The sequence below is a fragment of the Lagopus muta genome, chromosome 12 (genome assembly GCF_023343835.1).
Source record: "Lagopus muta isolate bLagMut1 chromosome 12, bLagMut1 primary, whole genome shotgun sequence".
NCBI lineage: Eukaryota > Metazoa > Chordata > Aves > Galliformes > Phasianidae > Lagopus > Lagopus muta.
Window position 1 is genome coordinate 3,682,279 of NC_064444.1, and position 24,547 is coordinate 3,706,825.

Sequence of the window (24,547 nt, forward strand, 5' to 3'; positions counted from 1 at the left end):
CTAGAAATTATTCTTGGAGGATTTTCTCAAGGTTTTTTTTCTGTTTGTTTGGGTTGATTTTTTTTTTGGCTGTATATAGAGATTAACAGTTTTAAAACTAAAACGTCCTCTGAAATGAAGACAACTGATTCACATGGCACTGGCACAGCTCAAGCTTCAAAGGGCATGTGCCCCTTCACTTTCCTGGGTTTGTTTAACACTGGACAGTGAAGCCAATGTAATAATCTCAGGATTGCATACAGCGTGATGGGGATCAGGAAGAAAAATGCAGTGTTGTTATTGACCTACATTAAATCTAGATACAGTTTCAGATACAGTTAGGAATTGCTGACAAAAAGATTTATCTTAGTAAATGTTGACTCATCAGAACAATGTTAATTGCTTTGGGGAATGAAAGAATAGCAAGATTTTTCTGTGAAATTTGAGCAAATTCACTTTCTAAAGATAACACACTCTTAATCTCTCTCAAAATTAAGTAGCTATACTGCTCACTGGAAAGAACATAGTTTAAAGAAACTATTTGCTTTCATAGAAACTGCTAGCGATCTAAAGCAAAGGCTGATCTACCATTTGTTGATTTGTCTTCCACAAGCTAAAGAAGAGAATAGGAGACCTTTACCAATAACCAAAATAGATCTACTCGACCATGGCAAACTCTATTAAGTCCGAGTCCCCCTGGCCAAAAAGATTCTGATAAGAGGTCCATGGAAACTGTTACACAATCTGCTTCATTTTGTTAATATGACAGAAGATTTTATTAGTCCCTGAACAATAACCTGTAGAACCCTAAGCATTATGTAAAAAGAGCCAGAAGGCCACAGCACCTGATTAGGACCATCTGTCTTCACCTGACTGCTACACAAGAAGAGGCATGTCTAGATCTTCCCTCCCCCTCCCCCACCTTCTCTCCAAATCCAACACCAGAACAACACCAAAGAACAGCAGAAAGTACACCTTATCATAAAATCCAAACACATGCAAAGGAAAGAAGTATTTAAGAAAAAGATACTATTGGCAGAGAAAACAGGTGACTTTAAACAGGCTGTAAATAAAACCACATGAATAATTAGACTGCATCTAACTATTAGAAGAACAATACATCAGTCTTTTAGTAAAGAAGAAAAGCCCATCTAGTTTTAATGTAAAACTGGACTGGAATACCAGAGCTACTGCACTCTTTTAATAGCAACAGACTGTAACTGAACATACAGAAAGCATCTAAGCTCCTACCTGATTCCAACAACATAACTAAAGAGAAATGGTAAGCAAAGATTTGGGCAAACTGACAAAAAAAAATAAAATAAAATCAGCAGATATACTTCTTATTCAGTCAGATTGACTACACTCCTCATGTTTCAACTTTGAAGTTATGGAATTACTTTCATAAAGTTACACCTATGTGAATCTAGCAGCCATATTTTCAGGAACACTGAAGACCAAACCTCAATTTCATTTCTGACAAAAGAATACCTACAAACTACAAAAGCTGGTCAGGGGTTTACAAGGACACTACATTTCTCACAACACACATCAGCACACCAGGATACAAAGCAGACTTCGACCACTGAAGTTCACAGAGCTGAGAAGCACAGACAAAATTAAGCACACCAATAAAACAAGGCGAAGCAGCGTTAACACCGATAACTGCAGGCAGTAACAGATCGCAACTTATTTCTCCCCATCCCCTCCTCAGTTCTCTTCCCTTCTCAAAAGGGACTTCCTGACATTCTGCACTATTTTCTTCCTCATATCTGCAGTGAGGTGGTTTCTCATTGCCTCAGACGTGAGAGTTTCACCTGAAATTTAGTACAGTTACTCTAAGCAGCACAGACCTGTTTGAAGCACTCTCCTATATCGTAGAGGCTTGCCTCCTTCCCACTCCTGCACTCAGCAACAACATTAAAAGGAAAGATAGCCAGCACCATCCTTACCATTACTTCAAGCAGTTCCAGGTTTCTCTTCACACGTTGCTGCTTCCCTTCATTTATTGCTTTTGGTGAAGTGATTCTGGATGGCCCCATTCCTCCTCTGCATATAAGTGTCTTTTTCTCTGCAGCCAGCCAGCCAATGGCCCACACCAAATTACACCACAAATCTAAAGCTTTTCATAACTAAACCTAGAATACCTGCTGGTGCTTGATTATCTTCAAAGTCTAATACGGATTCTTTAGTCACTAACTGCTTTCTAATTGGAAATTTTGCTGCTGGTGAGAGCTTCTCCAGGATTTCTTCCAGTTTGATTACCAGGCTTTCCTGCACGTTCCTCACACCCACCTTCACACAAAAACACCAAAAAACATCCCAAAATTCAATTATTTTCACCGGTGCAAACAGCAGCTTCCCAGAATGGCAGCATCCACAGGATGGCCGAGCTGCTCTGTGAGGAGAAACCAGGCTACTTCCCACTGAGCTTCTGGACGGTTCCAGAAAGCTCTGCAATCAGGAGCAGCTGAACCCCCAGAGACACAGGTGTGGGAGCATTAAAGCCAAGGGGCACGAAGTGTTCTCAGGTGTTTTGGATTTACCTCAGCCAATCAGTTTTTGTGCCCTCACCCCAGTGCTGCTGGAGAGGTGAACTGAGTGCAGCTGGGTGAGATGCAGAAGAGGTAGGAAAGGAGTTCTTTTTTTTTCATGCTGAAAAGTTGTTTTAAAGATTGGCTGCGGTTATCTTATACAACTCAGAGAGGCAATAATTTAGACACGGAAATAAATTGCAATTAAATTTCCTGCTTTTAAGGATATGGATAAAATATTAGCTGATTATTACATGGCACAAAGGAGAGAGAAAAGATTTAAAAACAAAACAATGCTTCTGATAGGTACAAATAATTGTATCTCAAGCTGCTCAAGAACAGGGCATTGATTTCCTCCAAAAGGTTGTACAAGTGTTGCCAAAAAGCACAGTATAGAATTTGGTCTCATGTTCAGAATTAGATCCTAGGTGCAAAGGGATTAATTAGCCAGTCCCAGCATAAACAGCCCGCCTTATTACACAAAAATGCTTAAGTTCCTCACACTGAAAATACAGACTTCATCTCATGAGTTTCATGCTTATCTCAACATGACTCTCTGTATAACGTCTTTGAAGAGTTCCAGAACTGGAGATTTCACTAGGAAATCTAATTAAAACAGCAGCTGAGCCTTCTGTGATTGCTCACATCTTTCTATGTAAACAGCAGTAAGCTGAGCGATGTATAGACTGCAACCACATACAGTCTGCACATTGAAGAAAGCAACACTGTAGGATTTTACAGTGGGAAAAGATTCCAGAGCAATAATTCATACACTTTCTGTCTTTCTACTTTTTTTTTTTTCCCCCCTCAGTTAACAAAAGAAGATTAAAGACCAAAAAAGCCTTTTCTTTTCTTCTATGGAAATGTTTCTGAGTATATGAGATTTTCCAAATTGGTATTTCAAGAATCAGATAATTTTATGTTAGCATCATTATTCAATTCTACTCAGCCAATCTGAAAAACCAAAGTCTAATTGAAGAATGCAAAACAAATTCTGCAAATAAGCTGGTTATATGAAGTAGGACATCCCTCAAACTACCTCTAAGTAGCATTCCCCTAGATCACACCATACCTTTCCAATGACATAACAAACCGTGAGTTCAGTTCTGAAGCCTCCAAATGATGTGAAGGATTTAACAACCTTTACGAAGCCCTTGGTAACAGTTTGAACTGACCTGTCTTACCTGAGATCAGCTGACAGTTATTTCACATTTTCTATTCCCTTGGAAATACCATTTAATTATGTGTATTAATAAACAAAAATTACTACAGAACAACTTTTGTCTCTGAAAAGAATGACAAACGATTCATGAGATAAGAGTCACTTCACCTTCTTTGACCATGTCAGATACAAGGTTTTGCAGATACATTAATACAAGATTTGCGAAAAGGATGAGGAATTTAATATTATAAACAGCCAGATATTGATTTCTCACCCTTGTTTTAAAGGTGAAATGCAGAAGAGGTAGGAAAGGAGTTCTTTTTTTTCCATGCTGAAAAGTTGAAAAATCTTAATATTTTGAATCCTCAAAATAGACTGAAAGTTCAATGCCATACTATTCTGGTTTGTGAAGTGAAATATAGCAAGTAATTCCAAGTAACGAAACAAGTATTGAAGTTGCATTCTTGATGATATTTAACTTGTCTGAGTTTCCCAGAACTTAAATTTCATTAAGAAAAACAAAACAAAATTGCAGAAACAGTAGGTAGATGTATATATTTACACTGCTAGGCGGGGAAAAAAGGGCACGTTAATTTACTTCCTCTTGCCTGTCAGAGCTATTCTTTGCAGAAATAAGAGCAAAACAAACTGAAGTGACTGGTCTAATTGTTTATAATGAGACCATACATCAGTAGAGGAGAAAGATGCATGTTTAGTGTAATTATTCATGTGATGTGTGTAGGACATCTAATGTCATTTGACAGCAAAACTGCTTTTTGTAGGAAGGGGAGGTGCATCCAGGAATGGAGAATTAAGCCCCAAGAGGAAAGTTGTAAAAGAGATAACACGAGGAAAGAAGAATTGATGAAAAATACCACTAACCTTTCCTAGAAAGCCTTATCTAACATGACCTCCAGAAGCCCATTCTACGTGAACTTCTTTTGCCTTGCAACAACATCAGAAATCCTCCATCTCTTTGAAAAAAACTGCCATTAGCCATCCTGAAAAGCCACTACATCTTGGCAGGCAGATCTTCCTCAATGTCAGCGTGAAGACAAATCTGGAGTCATTAAGCTAGTTACCAGAGCTCTTCGAATTTTCCAGACTCTTTGTTCCACACCTGCAGTACCACCACCTGTCTTCTAGCACCAGCAACCCCTCTTGATTTGCAGTTCGCTTCACAGAATGTGCCTAGAAAATACCATCACTGAAATATGCCCATTGATGCAAAAACGAAGATCAAATACTATGCAATTTAGATTTTATACATATATGTTAAATTGCTTCATGGCAGTTAACTAAGCACTTAAGAATTCACCATCTCACTGAATGTATATACTGTAATGCTCTCTGTGTCACAGCATTTTTTTTTCCACAGCTGTGTCTCTCTGCATCATAATATTGCTAGAAAGGTGTTATTTTCTTGTAGACTTTTAGTCCTGATTTTTTTCTCTACTGTCAGCATGGAAAGGTCCCTTTTCTGTGAACAAGATCACAGAATGAGAAGGAAAAATAAAGCAGAAAAAAAGAAAAAAAAAAAAACAACAACAAACAACCCACGAAAAGAGAATGATGGCATAAACTTCAGAGAAAATAAGATAATAGTACTCTGTATATGAAGTCATAGAAAGCTTACACCAAAATGAACACTGCCTTTACTACAGGACAGCATTAAATCCAGTAGCACATTTGTTGTTTGTTTTTTTAAATGTTTCAGCTCATTGAAAAAGAAAACAAATAATTTTATATTTCCTAGAAACTTTGTTGCATGTTAAAAAAAAATTTAAAAAAAAAGGAAAAATGGAATTGATAAATTCACCTGATGTTTTAACAACACATTGCTGAGAATTTTTAAGGACTAAAGGCAAATCTGGTCATTGAGGAGTAAATGGTGTTTTCCATTACTTGTACTAGTTTGGAATAAATAAGATTTATTCATGTGAGTTCTTGTAAGCATCATCTTAAAAATTTCATATTTTTAATATTTAAATATTTGGAAGAAGTATTTCTTTATGCATGCCAGGTAACTTATGCTCATGGCACATTTAGTTTTAAGCATAAGATCAAGCAATAATAAGCCCACCTCTCATAAAATCCAGTCACAGTGATGCATGTCACTGTCTAGGGACACTGCACTTCCAACAGTCAGATTGCACTGGAGAAGGCTGGCTTTAACTGGTTAGTTTTGCAAAAATAACAGCAAACAAAGGAACTGGGAGTAGAGAAGACAGTGATATTATCACAAGTCTCTCCTCTTTTTTTTTTTCTTTTTTTTTTTTTCTTTTTTTTTTTTTTTTTTCAGGAAGCCCTGAGCACACCACGCAATGCAGCAGTCTGAGATGACCATGCCAGCAGAGCTTGCCCACAACTTCGGTAAACCCTGCTGCAACTGGGGACCAGAAAAATACAGTCACTATAAGGACTTCCAAAAAGTCTCAGAATTGCCATTGCCATTTCACTGGTGGATATAAATGAGGTATGAAGCATTTAAACTGATTGTAAGTATCCTGATTCATTATGATAAAACTGATGGGACCAACTGATGCTATACAGCAGGACATTTCAAAAGAAAATCAAAGAAATAAGATAGGAAAAGATGGGAGAGGAAAGATGAAATGACTTCACGAAAGCCACACACCAGACGAAATTTGAATCAAGCTTGAGTCCAGGCTTTTTGATCTCCAAACACAAGACTGATAGCTGGATTCTATCTCTTGCTGAGCAAGTGATGTAAAATTAGATTTACAAAGGTTATTAAGCTACCAACAGGTATCTTAATAAAGCTTTCAAAGTGCCTTACAAGACTGGGTAATATATCGTATTAACATCAAAACACCTTTAAAAGAGCTTTGAAAACCTGATTGTCTTGTTAAGGTCTCATTTTTCCCCCATTAAGCACTTTTCTGCAGCTGCACAGACACAAAACAACAACTGAAAATAATTTTCTATGTCCTTGCATAACAATGCTGCAAATTTATAAGGGTTCCTCGTATAGCTACAAACACAGAATTAAAATGACTTCTGAAACATATTTTTTGTTATATATTGTACGAGTTATGAAACTAGAAAGTCCACTCCAAAAATAACCTCAGTGAATAAATGACAAGGACATCCCTCAAATCTGTGGAGCAATACAGCACTTCAAATGAAAGCATGTGTACTTCACACAAAGTAAAAGTATTATGGATGATCATATAAAACTAATTAAAATCTTCCTGTATCACAAGAGAACACATGTTGAGCCCCTCAAAAAGAGGGGGGTGGAAAGAGAGAGAGAGTGAGAGAGAAAAAGATATCAGGATTCACCAAAGCAATTGAGTCTAATCACCACAAAAATATTGAATTAAAAAAAATCAAAAAGAGAGGAAGTAGGACTGAAATAAAGGATTAAAGCATAAACTCTGCCAGATTTTTTTAGGCTCCATGCAGCACCACAAAAACAACAGAGTATGTAAGAAAAGATGAAAAATGGCTTTGTACTTTCAAATAGCTCATAGCAGTATTCAAGCTCTGCTCACTGTCCTTAATGCTTGAAAATCACTCCAAACAGCATGTACGAAGCAGCAAACGTGAAGCAAATTTCATCTCTCAGAAAGACTTAAGAAGCAACAGGGTCAGAGAGAGATCATAACTAATCAGACCAACAAAAATCCAACACCTAAAATGCAGCAGTGTCTAGAAAACTGACTTATTTAGGCATACCAAATAAAGGCCAGTATAAATGTCAGCTATAGATCACACATATATTTTGCTTTGTTATTACTGCTAAACATATCTATTCCTACAAATAAGTAGGAAAAGGTCTTAGAAGTCAAGGATCACTCAACTTACACCCATCTCATATATACAGAACTAAGATTCTCTAGTTGAAAGCAACAAGCAGGGAGTTACAAAAGCACTTGTGCAGGTTAAACAGGAGGGCATGTAGCAAGCTGCTGCCTAACTTGCTGGCTCTGCCAGACATCTCATCTCTTCACACCATCAGATTTGAAGTGAAGAGATGCAGCCAGGAGTCCTTCAAAGCCCTGGTTAAGATGGAGTAAGTGTGCTTGGCCTCTGAGTGTCAGTAAAGAGAAAAAAAAGTTGGCAATTTGGAAACAAGATCTTCCTAGCGGATGTTTTCCTTTTGAGAAATTTTCTTCCTCTGAAAAAAAAAAAGTGTTTCCTCTCTTCAAATCTGAAACAGTATCAGTATATTTTATGTACTGTATTTGCATTACTCTTGTAAGATACATTTCTTTTTTCTTTTTTTTAATTTCGTCTTTTTAAAGGTTAGTCCATAAAAATTACATAAAGAGAAATAGATGAAATTTCTTTGTCTAAGTGATAAGATTTACATGACTGTACTGCAAAGCATAAGGGTCAAGTGTTATGAAACCCTCTCAAACTGCTTATCTACAAAACCCCCATCACTGAGAGTTGCTCTGAAACACTGTGCTATGGTGCAAGACATTTGCCATTCCTTTTTTCATCACACCAAATGCAATGGTAATGAACTCTGAGGTGTTTCATGTCTGAAAATATGCAGCTTTTATTTATTGGTATCATAAATCTGCTAATTCTCATTCCAAGTTCTTTCTCAATCTTTGGAAACCACTCAGATGCCCAATGACCTGCATTACCAACCAGAGCCTGCCTGTTTGACCACAAAGCTCAACTACTTCCACAGAGGACAAACTTCCTCACTGTACTCTTCACTAACAAGTGCTGTATGCTCTTTTTGCTGTGTTGAAGATAGTATATTTCAATGCCAATGATAAAAGTTTTAGGTGTTGGAAATGCCAACTGCATGCTTTCATTCTCTACTGTATGTTTGGTTACATAAATCATGGAAAAGAGAGTTTATTGAAATTCTTCCAAACCACGAGGTTGCAAACTCTCTTACATTACAAAGGTTGGCTATTGTCATCTGATTGGCTAAATACATCAGAGCAGTAGTCACAGTTAGCACTGCTTTCATTTCCCTCCTGTATTCTCTGCCTGGACTTAGCTGTTACAAGCACTGAAGTTAACAATACACTGTTTATCTTTTCCTGTTATTCTGAATTAAATGAGTTTTTGTTGATTTTGTCTAAAGTCAGCCTTATTGAATTTCACAGCATGCCAGGTTGGTTTGTTTAGTTTTATTTTGTTTTGTTTTTCCAAGACAATGTCTATGGCAGATACTTTTATAATTCAGACGGCTGATCTTCCTGGTAACATCTAAATGGATTAGCACATCCCATATGACAAATGCTTAGCAGTTTCTCTTTTTCAGTAAAACAGAGTAGTTGTTGCTTCCACTTTGCAAAAAATGGCAAGCTATGTACTTCATGTAAAGAAGAAAGGAAATATCTGAACACTTTTCTCATGTTATTTTAGTGAAGACAGTTGCGTGTATGTACATAATGAAAGATACGCCAAGGGCAGCCTGAACTGAAATAAGTGTTGTTCCTAATTACCTGTTTTCTCTCTCTAAACCTAATGCAACTTAACATCTTGGACCACCCCTCTACATTAAATATCAATAAGGAAAGATTTAGTCAATGGGCCTCAAATTAGCTAAATTTACATAGTAACGGTCTCATCGAGTAGTCAAACAGTTGTAGTCTAGCTCCCAAATGATCAACAAGAGTCTGCTATATAGTTAATAACATCAGCTGTTAAAATATATAAATACACACACATACATATATACTTTTAAGGCATAATTAGTAGTTTGAGTTCCATGAACCTCCCTGAACTTCTTGGTTTTGTTTTTGATATTTCAATCAGTTCTAAATTACCACATTGAGAACCTTAATTCTAGGTAACAAGGTTACCTGAACAAGATTAGAAAATTGGGCATAATATAGAAAACAAATCTTCCAGACAATAGAAACCTTGCATCATTTTGACCTGTTAAACCTTGCATCTTTTTTCTTTTTTTTTTCCCCAAAACTTGAACTATCCAAGAACAGGAAATCCTTACAAAAATATAATAATTAATTAAGAATTATATACATACATACAAATTACATCTTCACTTGTTTTTGCTACACCATGAAGTGTTCTCCTTTGGCTTGACAAGGTCACTTTTCATCAATATATTACTGGTTGAAATGTAAGATAACTTCTTTTATTTAGAGTAACCTATTTATAAATCCATCACTATTAAGCAAGATGGTAGTTCAATGCAAAATACAGATACAGAAAGTCAGTCCAATCAATACCAAGAGCCTGAATTTTGAGCTCCAATCAGTAGCAATCCATCAGCCTTACAGAACCTATCAAAGAGAGTAGAAGTATTCTGTTTGCAACTGAAGTGTCTTGCAGAACCAAAGGTTTGTCATTATGACACAAAATAAATTCTATAGCGTCAGGATAAACAATATGTCTCAAACTGTATAGCAAGCATATTTATAAGGAGTACAATATCTTAAACAGAGAACAAAAAACAGATCAACAGATCACTGTAACATGGTCACTTGCCATATAAAGAGTTGTCTGGTAAACACATAATGAAGACTAATAAAAAGAATGTGGAAAGAGCTTATGTCAAAGAGATGGGTTTATGATTTGGAAGAACACCACTCATAAGAAATGCAGACTCAACTGCACAAAAACAACTTAAAAGTATTTGGTCCATCTACAAAAGTAGTGAGATCCCTACAGATTCTCTCAAATACAAAGTAGGCCAAGAAAAAATATTAGAGGCTCTGTGTTTGTACCACTTTATGTCAAAGAAGGAAATGAAGACCACAGAAAGCATCTTCACAAGGTAGTTGGTGCTCCAAGACTGCCAGTGCTCAAGATGCATTTAGATAATGCCCTTAATAAAATATTTTAATGTTTGGTTTGCCCCGAGATGGTCAAGCACTTAGGCTCTTTGATCTCTGTAGGTCCCATCTCGTTGAACTATACTCGTAAAATCTCCAGAAGGCTGTTAATTTTTTTATGTAAAATATTTTTTAATCACCTTTGTGTTTCACCCTCTTTCAAATTCAGAACCGAGGCTGAATCATGACAATTAGCTGGCACTGTATGCTTTTCTACAAATTGCTTACATGCCATTAAATGGAGGCAGTTGAGAGAGAGATGAGTGGACTGTTTAGTCACCTGCCTAATTTTACTATAGATACTTCTTAAAAAGAATTACTCTTTAACAGAAGATAAATGGGCTTCACACTAATTCAAAGAAAGTGGGAACATTAACCACAGAAAACATGCCAAAAAGAAATGCATTTTAAGTAATCAGACCTTCGTTTCTCTCATAAAAGGTCAAATAAATGTGTCTGTAGGTTGCTTCTCCAGCAAGTACAGTAACAACATTCTTCTGCAGAAAAAATGGACATTCAGAGTAGGATGCACTGCCTGTTTAGTAGAAGACTGTGAAAAAAAATATCTGATAAAAATGCATTCTACTAACCACAGTATTCATAGCTCATCAAACCCTGACATGTTCTGGAATATGCTAGTGCCAAACTGTATCACGTCAGCTGAGTTTGACAGCAGGTAAATTACACTGTGCAAGAGTTTAACTAAAATGAAGTTGCTCAACAAAACTTTCTTGATCTAAATAGGATTTTCAATCTTAGAAAACTACACTGTTATTAATGGAGTAAAAAAAAAAAAAACAACACCTGACATTAAGTTTATTCTTTTGCTTTATTTTCTGGTTTCACTAGCAGAAGGTCATTCATAGCAGAATCAAATAAAACCATAAAAAATAAAAAATAAATCAGTTTCTATATATTTTTTCTCCCTGAACAGCTTCATTCAGAACTACATTTATCATTTAAAATTATCCATCAAGAACTGTAATTGAATACCTTTCAGCCCTTAGGTTTGAATACAGCTTTGAATAACTGTGCTGACTGATCACTGCAGTCATGTGGTATTAGTGGTACACTCCGACTTGACCTTCCTACTAAATATTTAAAGGACTGAAACAAGTCATTTCCAGATCAAATCTTCCTGAAAGTACATGGTAGTATGACTGTCTGTCCAAAAGCATGACTAACATTTTCATCCATAGACATTCTTATTAATACCAAGTTTCTTAAACTCATATTACTAGAAAACAACTGCAGGAACAGCCAGTACTGTCATCACTGTAAACCCTGTGTTTGCTGTACAAATACGTGTTTGATGTGCTACTTTTCAAGATACACATCATACAGCAAGTTGGAGTACTCAATATTCATGTAATATTTAGTAAGTAATAGATGTAGTAAGACAGTTTAACAATGTAGTAAGATAGAAGAGGGCTCACATTGCTATTTTCTCTTGCCAACAGCTGTGAACAGTTCATTTAAAAAAAAAAAAAAAAAAAAAGGGATTAAAGGTGATTTTGCTGCTGGAAATGTCTTAAATCTGCTAGCTGCTTTAAATTGAAAAAAAAAAAAAAAAAAAAAAACCACAAAAAAGTGGAATTATAATAGTTAAGAGCTTGCAGCCCTTATTATTTTCATCCATAATGCTATTATTTTGAGTCCTTTTTAACTTAATTACTAATTCAATATTCCTTATATTTAGTCTCTTACTGTTTTTCTGACGTTTATTCAACATAAACCCATTCTGTCACAATTTGTTATTTTTTGGAAGAATGCAAACTATCTGTGCTCCTGTGATCTTGCCTGTGTATCTATCTATCTATCTGCTGTAGCTTTGTAGCCTGATCACAAGTAAGATTAGTGAATAATATGACACTTGGTCAGCCTGCAGGTATGCAGCTAGGAAAGAACAGTATTTTTTAAATCCTTCCCACAGAGAGAAACCTAATATCCGTGTTCAGGGTTATTTTTGTCACCAAGTAGACGTGGCTATTTGTTCCTTGTCATAATGAAACTTCTGTGTCTATAAGAGATCAAGAGGCCAACTAAAAGCCATATCATAATTAAAGCGTGACAGTGATATGGGAATTTTCCATTAGCCAAGGTGGTAAAAAATACAATAACCAGAGAAATATTTCTCTAAGTTTCACTCCACATTCACATCACTCAGTCTGTGATTTCCAAGAAATTTTACATTCCTTTACACTCCTGTTCCCTCAAGTAAATTTTACTCCAGATCTGTATACAGTTATCTGTATTATTTTGTAGACTTATTTCTTATTCCTTCCACCAACAACCACAGAAGCTCATTTACGTTATGCAGAATATAATTAGTAGGTATCGTATTTATTTGACAGCTTTCTCATTTTCTCAGTTCTATGCAATTTGACAGAGACCGTTGCAGATCCGTAACTAGTCTTTCAGAATGACTTTCACAAGGTTAGCTCACTTATTAATTGACCCTTGGTAATGGTAATTTAAGAAGCATATTAATCTCATCTGTCAGTTCTAACACATACTAGATATATAAAATAATTTGTCTTTTTTCTTTGCAAGGAGTCTTGCAACAGAAATGAAGTGTCTAAATTTTTAATTAATGTGCATTTTCTTTCAACAAATGGCTTTTGGAGCAAAAGGACACATCTTTTCAGTAGTTTTCTTTATTCTACTTTAAAGCTCCTTCATTTTCTTATGAAGAAAAGCACTATTTCACCAGTCAATAAAACTTATGATCTAGATAATCTTTGACAAAGGACACTCTGTTATTCTTAAACCAGATCCCTGAAACTTAAAAATACATGAACAAAGCACTCAATAACAGCAGTGTTATTTATTATTTCATATACTGATTAAAGGCTTCTTGCGTTCAAGGAGATTTAATTCACTAAGAATATTAAAACAAGATTTGTTATTCAGAAACTGAAAAACTTCAATCGGTATCAGATGCTAGGAGTTGTAATCTTTTTAAATTTCATTTTCAAATGCATCATATGTTGAGCAGAGCTTTTGGTTTAGCTCTAAGAAAGGGTTATATAAAATAGGTACCAGGGCCATGGGTAAGTTCTGCTTTATTTCCTTCATTAAGTAAATAATGGAAGCAGTTAACAGTAAGGGGAAGGGAAGGAAGGAAGGAAGACAGTTGTGCCATCAGTGTGTGATCATCTGTACTTTGTTTCACGTGGATGAAATGCAGCTCTTTGCATAACCACTCCAAAAGGACATAAGAATGTATTGATGAATGGTCATAATTCTCATTAGGGTTATCACAGGTTTGAGGAGGAACAGAAATCCTATGCTTTTCATTTAAAAGCAGAGAAGTCAAGAAAATACAAGGTGAAAGGTGAGGACCACTCCCATCCCCTTCTACTTCTCCTTTTGTGTCCAAAGAAACAAGAGGCTTTCTGAAGGGAAACTTCACAAAGAGCAGACCCTTGCAGCTATGTTTTACTTCATATGAACAGCAGCAATGAAAGATTCCATCAGCTCTATGGGCTATAAAGCTCTTACTAGCATCAGAGAATTTACTATATTGACACCTGGCAAAATTCATCATGTAGGACAGGCTATAACAGCCAGTGTGGTCCACAACACACTCGTAGAGGGTCTTCAGAAAGAAAGAAAACTGAAGATTGCTGGAAGTGGGCACTTGCCCTGGGTAGCTGCACAAAGGAGCTCTGGGTGCAGGTGGAGAATCCAGCACTATGGAAACCCACTTTCCCTGTGCTTTTTTCTAGAGCAGGAGTGGGAAGCAGATGCAGCTGACACTGTACTAATTCCCTCTATGACTGTACGTGTGACTTATTCCCCACTAAAGACTATTTGTTATTAGGATTAATTCAGCTTCAAAGTGGAGTAACAGATATAAGACTAAACTTTTACCAAACATATTGACAAATGCTACCGTACTTAAACTCCCATTGGTTCCACATGAACTGAGATCAGAACAACGATCATTTGTATGTTAAGAAAATGAAGCAAATATATAAATGCATTATAGAAGATATAAACAATAATACTGTGATACTCAGTTTGCTTAAGCTTATCCCACTGGAATATAAACCATCAATAATTTTGATGATAACAATCTAGAGGCAGCTCTACAAAAGCATGGCTCAGTCTTTGTAGAATTTTACAGCTATATGAATATCTATTTCCTCACAGACATCACACTGGATTTGGATGGCATGTGTTTCAGGCACTTAAAAAAATGCTAACCATTTTTTATTGGCTATATCGTCACAATGTCTCCCCCGCTGTTACAGTCTACTGCATAAACAGGTATTCAAGCAATTTTTAGGAAAAACAAATTACACAGCTGACAGACTACAGTGTCTCCTTCAGAATCATTAGTGTCAATCATCTGAGTACAAGTTTTGAGTGCTATTGAAATGCATGCTACTTAAACAAGGGATCATCATATGGAACCACTTCAATCTTAATACAACCATAAGCATATACAGCATCAGCCACTGAGCTACTAACGTAGCATCTGTATTTTTAACAGTACAGTAAGAGCTTACTGCAGAAACAATGCCCATTTATTCACTTACAATTAACAGAAGCAACTCAGTGTCTTCATTTTTTGCTTTTCAAGTTGGTAAGCTACGATTTTTTAGGAAGTCCACAGATTTTAGTGTACATAAGCAATGCTCCTTCAAGAAATGGAGGACTGTGTGCACAGATACAGAAGTCAGGAAAACAACACCAGACTGTCAAACTGGTAATAAAAGCATTTTCCTTACTGCCAGCAGTTCCTAGAATTCAGTGACATCAGCTGACCCACACTGATTTTTGCCAGCTGAACATTTGCATCTCATTTGAAGAACTGAGCTTAAAATGCTTCTGAAGACTTTAGTTAGTGTCACAGAACTGGCTCAGTGAGTGAGCTTTCAACTCCATAGCCGTGTGTGCTGGTAGGTGCTCATAAACATCAGTAAAGATTGGAGGTGACCTCATCCATGTATTACACTTCACCCCTGTTAAAAGACAGGCAAAGTATGCTATAATCAACAACGCTTCTGTAGCTGAAAGAGTTATTGACAGCTAAAGAACCCTGCCTGTTTCTCATCATTTTCAAAAGTAAGTGGATAAACTAACCAAGTCATCAAACCAAATCCATTCTTATCACTACATAACTTCCAAAGCCCTCACATCCATCCTGTGTCCTCAACAAAGTTACTCCCGATCAATGTCTGCAACAAAGAAATGAAAAACTGACAAACTGAAGAAAAGGATTCTTGGACCTCCAATGAAATCACATTCATACATAGAAAGATTTTTATGAGTAACAAAAAGCATGCTTTGCTGTCTGATCTTTTCTTTCTTTTTTTTTTTTAATATAGTCTTTTGTGGTTATTGTTATTTTTGAATGAATATTTTGACAAGAAACCTATATGCCCAAACTACTTTCTTCACTTTGTATTCAGGAGAGTAATGCAGAGATTGCAGAAAGAGAAACAGCAAACATATCCAAACAAACTCCACAAATGGTTAATTTAATTAAACAAAGTTTAGTACTACTTAATGTTTAATTTCTGGTTTGGATAAAGTATGAACTTTTGAAGAAAAATCTCATGAAGAAAAGCTGTGTCTGTGACTCAGAAAGCAAGAACATCCTATTTGCTTCCTGAACCCCAAAGCTGACGTACTGCAGGGGTGCCATGGTGGTTCTTACATAAGTGTGGGAAAACTTTACATTCAGTTTTGCAGGCATAAGGGGGCTGTATTGAGCTTTATGGAAACCTTCACTAATAGGAAAGCAATCCTTATCTGCAAACTCATACATGTCTTTATTAAGGTAAATCATTATTTTCAATATTATGACCCTAATGAAAAGTTCAATAGCAGTTTTATTTTTCACTGAAATATGGAAGTCCATGCATATATGCCAAGGTTAAAATGAATAGGGCAGAAAATGGGATGAAGCAGGGAAAAGGCAGAGATGTGTAAAACAAAATGAATTAAAACACACACACGAAAGCAATCATGACTGTGTAAGAAGTGAAGCCAGCTTTGTGAGCTAACTTTTAAAATGTAAGTTGCACTTACTCCTTCAGTAAACTGTCAGCACAGAATTTAAAGATGTAAAAGACAACATTCCTAAAGACTGCTGATTAAAATTCAATGCTATTTTCACATTATTTCACCTTATTACTGCATATTATTTCTATTAAGGGAATAATAAGAATAAACTGGGATACTTACTGGGATGAGCAGCACATAAACTAAACTACACGGTTAGAGACAGGCCCCACTTCAATAAGCTCAAAATGTGAATTTAAGATACCTTTGTGACTATGAGGAAGACACCACAGTGATATTTTTAAAATTAAAATACAATATCTCTGCCACATTTTGCAGCGATGTGTCAGAGCAAGGCTATGCTGTACTGCCTGGATGTTGTACCGTGACTTAAGCTGAGAAGAATGAATGTTAAAAATTTTAATACCAAGTCCTATGATGGCTTTTCTTAGATTTTGATCAATCTTTACATAAATGTTTCATCATCAGCATGGAAAACACTAAAGGCAAGTTAGCGAAAAGTGAACCAATTACAAAGCATGAGTCAATTAATGACTGAAAGAGCTAAGAGAACTTGGAATTAGCATCACTCTATCATGGCTTCAGAAATCCAAAACTAGTGCTACCCTTAAAATCTAAGGATTACTTCATGTAAAAAAATTTCTATGAGATCACCTACAAAGCCAGCAGTGACTAGACAACAGGAAGGAGACAACCTGAGGCATAGGATTGTGGAATCACAGAAACAAACAAAAATAAAGTGAACACAAATACATGGACACTGGATATACGAGGGATTTTTCAATCAGAGCAGTGAGAGTCTGAATCAGCTTTTCAGCAAGAACTTGAGTGTACAAAAAGTGAGGATGGAGCTGGATTAATCTCTATATCTGAGATCACCTTTAGTTCATTTTCTAAGGCTTGGATCCTCCTGGTGTTCATCTCACTGTCCCTGTACTTTACCTTCCCTCTGGCAGAGACATTTAAAAACATGGGGACAGTGCAACAGGACACCATGCTCCTTCTTATTACTAAAAACGTGATGTTTTTATTGCTGTTCCATTTAAAGAAGAAAACCACCATTCAAGACATTCTGGCAACCATCATGGTCAGCATCTATGACCGAAGACTTTGCTCTAGGCACCAATTTTTCAACTGTCAGTCTTTGAAATCCAGCTCTACTGCTGTGAACTGCTGTGTTTTACAGATGCATAAAATCTGTAAAAAGTAATAACGGTACTCAAGACACAAATACAGTAAGCCTTTCCAAAATTAAGGGAAAAGAACAGTTAAGGGCACAAACAGACCACTGTAATCACTGAAAACAGTAACAAAGCTGGCTTAGAATGTAGTAAATCAGGAATGTAGTAATTCAGGATCTGAAAATACTGTTTACTATACCTTGCTTGCACCATATGAAATATTAATATAAAAACTTCACTCCCACTGCAGAGCAATCAGCCTTGACTACAAGCACACCTAACAGCTTTGCACAAACAGATGGCAAGTTTCTTAATATTTCACAGCACTGCCTTTCATAATTATGGCTTTTGCTCAAATAAGCAAAAAAAAAAAAACACAGCACTTTCAATTTTGAAATAAAATAAGTAAGCAAACAAATGTTTAGTAGATAGAGAAAGAGAAGAAGGTTTTTTTATTATATATTTTAATACACAAAATACCTTTGCAGCCTGCATAAATTCAGTGACATTTCCATACTTATAAAGCCTTTGGAGAATGTGATTTTTACATCGTGAATGTACTGGTGAATGATAATTACTGCAGTAATAACTGTAATGTCTAATGCACTGTTTGTTAACATTTGGTAATTGACCTCTTTGATTGTATAATGCTCTAACTTCACAAAGGTTATTTAATTACAAATGGAATCTATTATTTAGCATTAATGAGCACATCAAGTATCATTATCTGATTAGTGAAGAGCAAGTATTTACAAAAAATTATTAGATATTATTTCAATGGACAAGATAAATATTTAAGGAATATATGTATGTTCTGCAAACTAAACTTCAGCAAAGCCAAAAGTCTAACCAAATAGGAACAGATAATTGGACAGTGTAATAGCAAATCCTGTACTTATTCCGATAACTTTTTCCTTTCAGTTGACTTGGAAGAAATTTAACAATTTTCCAATAAAAAGCCAATTTCCTTTATATTTAAGATTCTGATATGAATTGAAGAAGCAAAAATCAAGATGAAGAACCACATTTCTCTCTCTCAGCTATGAATTACATGTTTAGAATATAATTCAAAGACCATAAAGCCCAAAGGAAGTCTCTCTTGCCTCTTTTGTATTAGTTTGCTACAATATTTACTAAGCCAAATCCCATTGAAAACATTGAAATCTCTCTAATGACACAACAAATTTTTTATATAGCCTTGCTGCATCAAAACAAGCAGCCACAGGAATCAGACAAGGTTCCTGAGGTACAAATTGGAGATTTTTTACCGTCATTGCCATTTGGATGTGCAAAAGTCAGTTAATCTAAATAGGCATTCTTCATCATCTGATATATTTCTGTTCTACAGAGAAGTCATGTGGAAGACTCTTTGCAGGACTTTTGTTTCATTTCCTCTTCACATAGCCTTGGTACACTCTGACCTGTGATGAATGTCACTGCTTTTAAAAAAGTTTCTAATTAACCCCTAAGAAATACTTCAGAAGGAGCAAGAGAAATAAACCCTGGATCCAGGATGGACATTTTTAGATAGAGAAAGCTACAACACTGGGGAATCTAACATGTTCAGTGTTGCTCTCCCCCTCATTTCTACATTACTAACCGCAGAGTAAAAATAGTAGTGCATGAAAATGCCTCTTACCAGAAAGTGCTCAACTGTCTTTGAAGTTCTTCAGCATCAGTAGCACTCAAAGCCATTGTTACAGTATGACACATGCACACATTTTCTTTTCAAACTGCAAGAAAGTAGGTCTTTCTAAAACAAGCTGTGAGTAATTACTTCTTGAGGTCCTATTCATAAAAAACATCTGTTTTATAGTCAGGTCACATTTATTCCACATATGTTTTTTGTGTGAAATTCAAGATGATTTATTCTATTCACAAAGAGGGAAAAGATGATTCTTTTCCTTGTAAAGACCAGCACGTTTCTGATCAGATGAATGCTCTTTTACTCTCCTAGCACAAAGTAACCAAAATTATGGGGAGAAATTTAGTATCAGAATACCTTTATTTCCTCTGCGAGCTACCTGCTAATTGAAGCACCATGGTTCATGAGCACATGAGCACATTTCACTCCCCTATTCAATGGTGCATCTCAGGATCACCAGCTACTGAGTTCTTGTTGCTAAGAAACAGTACTCAGTTATATTTGAAATATATATTATGAAAAGGTGCTGCTTTTCTTTGTGAAATGAGTATGTTGCCAGATTGACAGTCATGGAAACAGACTGAGCAGTATGAATTGTTTCTTTCAGTATTTCACAATGCAGCCAACCATACTACCCGATTAACGTGTTTAAAAACGTGAAATGCCTGTTCAGCTGTTGTCAATATGCTAAGATATCTACGTAGGTTGCACTGAAAGTAATGCCTCCTATTTATTTCCATGGAAACCACAACAGCTAGAAAGAGCACAAGAACATAACTTAACAGAGCAAATTCTCAGCTACTAAAGATTTTTTTTTTCAGCACAGGCACCACCATTAGCTGATTCATGCAGATGAGCCGACCCAGACACTCTTCATTTTGTGATACGACAGCTGTGCATGGCCATCAGAACGTGGCTTGTCTTTCACATCACTGTTGCCAAGCAGATGTGCACCACCACTGCCTCACTGTGCTCTCATCCGCTGTTTGGTCTCCATAAATGTTCAACAAAGTCAATGGGGGCAATTTCTTTCCATTCTGTCAGGCTGCCCCTCTGTCATCTGACATGTGGCAACATGGAATGGAACATTGGTGGGAAGGTTCAGCCTCTACTGACATACCACCAATGCTCGCCTCTGACATTGTGGGCCATCATGATAAAACAGAAGACAACAGCCCTCATAAAAAATGTACTGCACCAATTAATGAGATTCATCCTGTACTATAAAGACAGTTATTCACATTAATCTAGAAACAGAAACTCAAAATCCTTGACATCTAAGAAAATACAAAACTGAAGTATTCAAACGTGATAGTAGTAAGATATGCTACTGGTGTTCTGGAGCAGACGTATACTTGTGACACTGTCCTCAATGAAGAAAATTATTTCAGCAGGACTATGCCATTGCTCCCAAAGACAAAGAATTAAAATGCTGCAGTCACACCTTCCTCTCCCTTCAAGTAAGCCTGTGTAACCTTTATCCACCAGTAAGGAATGCATAACTCCAGATGAACATTAAACTAAAAGCGTGGTTTGTTGAAAGACATTGTTTCTCCTATATGTAAATGAGTAAATGAATACATAAATTCATAGTCTCACAAAATTTTGTCCTGACTCTAAGATTGCAAGACATCATTGCATTTCCTGCTACGAGACAACTTTTTGCCAGTACTTTAATAATATTCATAAAACACCCTAATTAGAAAGGGTTAATTATTTTTAGGAAAGATAAACACAAAATGGAACTTTTTAACAGTGCATTAGAATACGACTCAGCGAAATACAGATGAAAAAACAAGACTACCCCCTTTTCAGTTTCACCGTCCTTCTAAATTTCTTCTTTTTGCAATGTATTTTTCTCCTCTTTCTTGTGGATTATCAAATTTCTTGCCTTTCAATTGCAACAAAAGTTAGGTCAACAACTATAATTCAGCACATTTTAGCACACTGTAAGGTATTAGCATTTATAAGAAGCATTTTCCAGTGGAAAGTTATTCAGTACATTATGTCTTTAAATAATAATTAGGGCAGAATTGCCACCCTCATATCTGGCAATGTCTTTGGTAATTCAGAAGATACGATAAACTGCAAGACACTAATAAGCTGAATGTCACCATGGTACCTGTATACCTCAAGTGTGGTAGATTCAATTTTCTTTTCGTAGACGTCTGCTTCATATTATGTAATGACAGAGCAATAAGGTCTGTCAAAGAGGTGCACGCATTTAGGTATTTAAGTCAGTAACGTTCACTAGCATTGTATGATATAACACTTTCTGCGACACTCTTCAAATAATGGGAATTTGAACAAAGTGAATGTTCTGAAGAATAATAGTACCAGTAAATGGAGTAAGAATTTGGTGTTGTAAGCAAATTTTAACATAACTGAGATAAATTTTCAGTTGATGCAGAGTCATTCTAACTTCCTCAGTCTTCTACTGAAACTGTGGTTTTGCTTCTGTGATACATCAGTGACCCTTTAAAGTAGTTTCACACTGTAAAAGAACATAAGATCGGCCATGAAAATAATTTAGATTTAAGTTAAGAATACTTAATGCTATCCTGTAATATGAAGTGGCTTCCTTTTAAACTGTGATGTATCTCAAATTCCATGCTGATATAAGGCCAGAAACAGTTTACATTGCACACTTCCATTCTAAAATATGTATATATTCTTATAAAAATATACGCATCTGTAAGTACAGAGAAAAAGAATTGCATAAAAAAAGAAAATGTACTGCACCAGAAGCCCTAATCTATTTTGAAATCACTTAAACTATTCTTAGATGAAGAATGCTCTGGCACAAAACGATGGTCTGTTCATTTCAAGTCATGTCAGGAGGATACCATCATTTGGAGGAAAAAATATTACAGTGCCAGTGAATGCACCAAAGTTTGCTGAATACCAAAAGTATTCTGCCAAGCATACCCTGACATTAGATGCACAAAAGAATCTTGAAATCATACTCGTTCTTCTCCTTGCGACTTAAAAATTGTTTTCTATCAAATATTTCAGCACTTCATGCTCCAGTAACAAACTTATGGAAAGCAGAAAAGATTAACTTTTACAATTTTAAAGGCAAATTTTATTTCAGTGTTACTAATTCTTGGAATTAAGATCTTCTCTATTCAGGTCCATGGGATGTGTGCTCTTTTGGTTTGCATTCTTCTCAAACCTTTGGACAATATTAGCACGTGTATGTTAGCAGAACTGACCCTATGTTCTGTAAATATGTAGTTTCCATACTTTTCAGGTAGACAAAATCTGAAATGAAAACATTGCTCTAAAAGTAAAATATAATTTTGAGCTTTCAAATGCATTTCAAAGAAATACTTCACTAGAAATATCAACTTTGGAAAATAGTACTTGAATCTCAAAATTGCACTTTTGAAAAAAGTAAAAATATTGTTTCCCACAGATGATGTCTATTTTGGATGCCAGTCTTAAAGTATCAAATTAATCCCCTGATCCTGGCTGAGCTTTCCCTCATCCATGAAATAAACCGTTGCTTCTGGGGAAATTATTGGTATGTAAAACTAAATGTTATTGCCAACAATCTTGCAAATGCCATAAATCACAATAGCTGTTTATAACTGAAGCAATGTTGGTTGAATCAAGTCAGAAAAGAATAATCAACTCCAAATGATTCCACAATGAACCACGGTCACTCAAACAGTATGAATCACTGAAACTGATTCCAAATAAGTTTGCCCTGTTAGAAAAGCAATACTTGGTTCAAGGTTAAACCTCTATTCTAAGTTTTTCACGTAATCAAACATTGCTGCAGAAATAGTTACATTCAGCTGGAAAAAAAGAATCTTTTTCTGTCTTTTGGGCTGACTTTAATGCCCGTCTTCTTGGCACACCACCACACACTGTAGGATATGCTTGTTCATCATATCTCCCATTTCACTTGTTCATACTACCTCACATGACCAGAAACATATATATATAATTACAGCCATTTTCTCCTCCATAAAGTAAGAAATAATGCATGAAAACCTGAAATCTTCTGAATCAGTCAGGTTTGCAAGATTTTGAAGGATTCAGATCAAAAACTCTCATGGGTATTAATAACATAATAAATAGAAGAGGGATGAACTAGCTTGTTTTGTGCTGATGATGTTGATTAAGAAGAAATAAAAACTCCCTAGATTTAAACCTGGGGAGTTTTTTCAATTAATCTAAAATGGCATTAAGTGAATAGCTAAATAAATATAAGTTAAATGGTGGCACATTTTGTCTTTAAATAAGACAGACATCACAAAGCTTAAATTTCATCTGTCTTTGGGCTTATTAGAATTGTTGCCCCTCATACATGGATGTCTTCCTTCAAATTAATGGCGAATCTGATTTAACACAACAGGTACAAACCTCAAGGAAAATGATGATATGTCATTGATGCAATGGTAGTGGAATGGGAAGGATCTTAATTAGGGCATGAATATAATGACAGAATCAAACAAAAGACAAACACCATATTTTTCACACAGCGTTCCCCAAATAAGTTTGGATACAATCACTTCAATGATTTAAAGAAAAACCAAAAAACAGAAAACTGGATGCTGTACTTCTTGGGACAATTTTTCAGCTAACGGGAACCATTCTGCTCTTCTTTTTTTTTTTATGACTCGACTGTTCATCTACCTATCTATGTGGTTTCTAACACCACTGGAATTGACTTCCTGCAGTGCTAACAGCTCACTCAAACTATTCTGCCCTCAAGATTATTTCCAACATAGAGGTCTGATGGAAGAGCAAAAGATAAGGTTGCTTGCAAAATGTCTAATAGAAGAATAGAAACACAGCAAAGAACATAAAACACATAGCATTACAGTTTATCATAGCGACAAAATAGATGTTCTTCCTTGTAATATAGTCCACTGTACATAGATACCTATGATTTGGGAAATTCAGACTTATACTGTGATCTTAAAGAAATATTATAAACTCCTTGTCTCAATTTCCTATTTCTATCCAATTTATGGGGACAGACAGCTTTCTTGTGCCAGCCAATTAATCCATACTTCAAAATTTGACACCCCTCCTTTCTTTCTTTCTTTCTCATAACAACCAAGTTCCTAAAACACATCAACTGAAGTTTCTTTAATCACTCTGCATTTATGTTTGAACCAAGTTCCCTTCTAATAAAATATATCCACTGTGCAGCTTCAACGAAAGCGCAGCACGTTAATGAGGTTACCTAATGA

At 35.8% G+C, this 24,547-nt stretch overlaps 1 protein-coding gene across 5 annotated transcripts in view; it reads right to left on the reverse strand.

Moving 5' to 3' along the window:
* The window catches only part of CDH13 (cadherin 13), a 427,664-nt gene that overhangs the window by 180,211 nt on the left and 222,906 nt on the right, over positions 1-24,547 (reverse strand). The window contains exon 1 of one of the 5 annotated variants that reach the window (XM_048958120.1): positions 1,932-2,454. The exons of the other annotated variants lie outside the window; for them this stretch is intronic. Coding sequence (XP_048814077.1) covers positions 1,932-2,021 — 90 coding nt within the window. The 5' untranslated portion in view covers positions 2,022-2,454. Of the gene's footprint in view, positions 1-1,931; positions 2,455-24,547 lie in introns of those variants that run through there. 5 annotated transcript variants of the gene reach the window in all.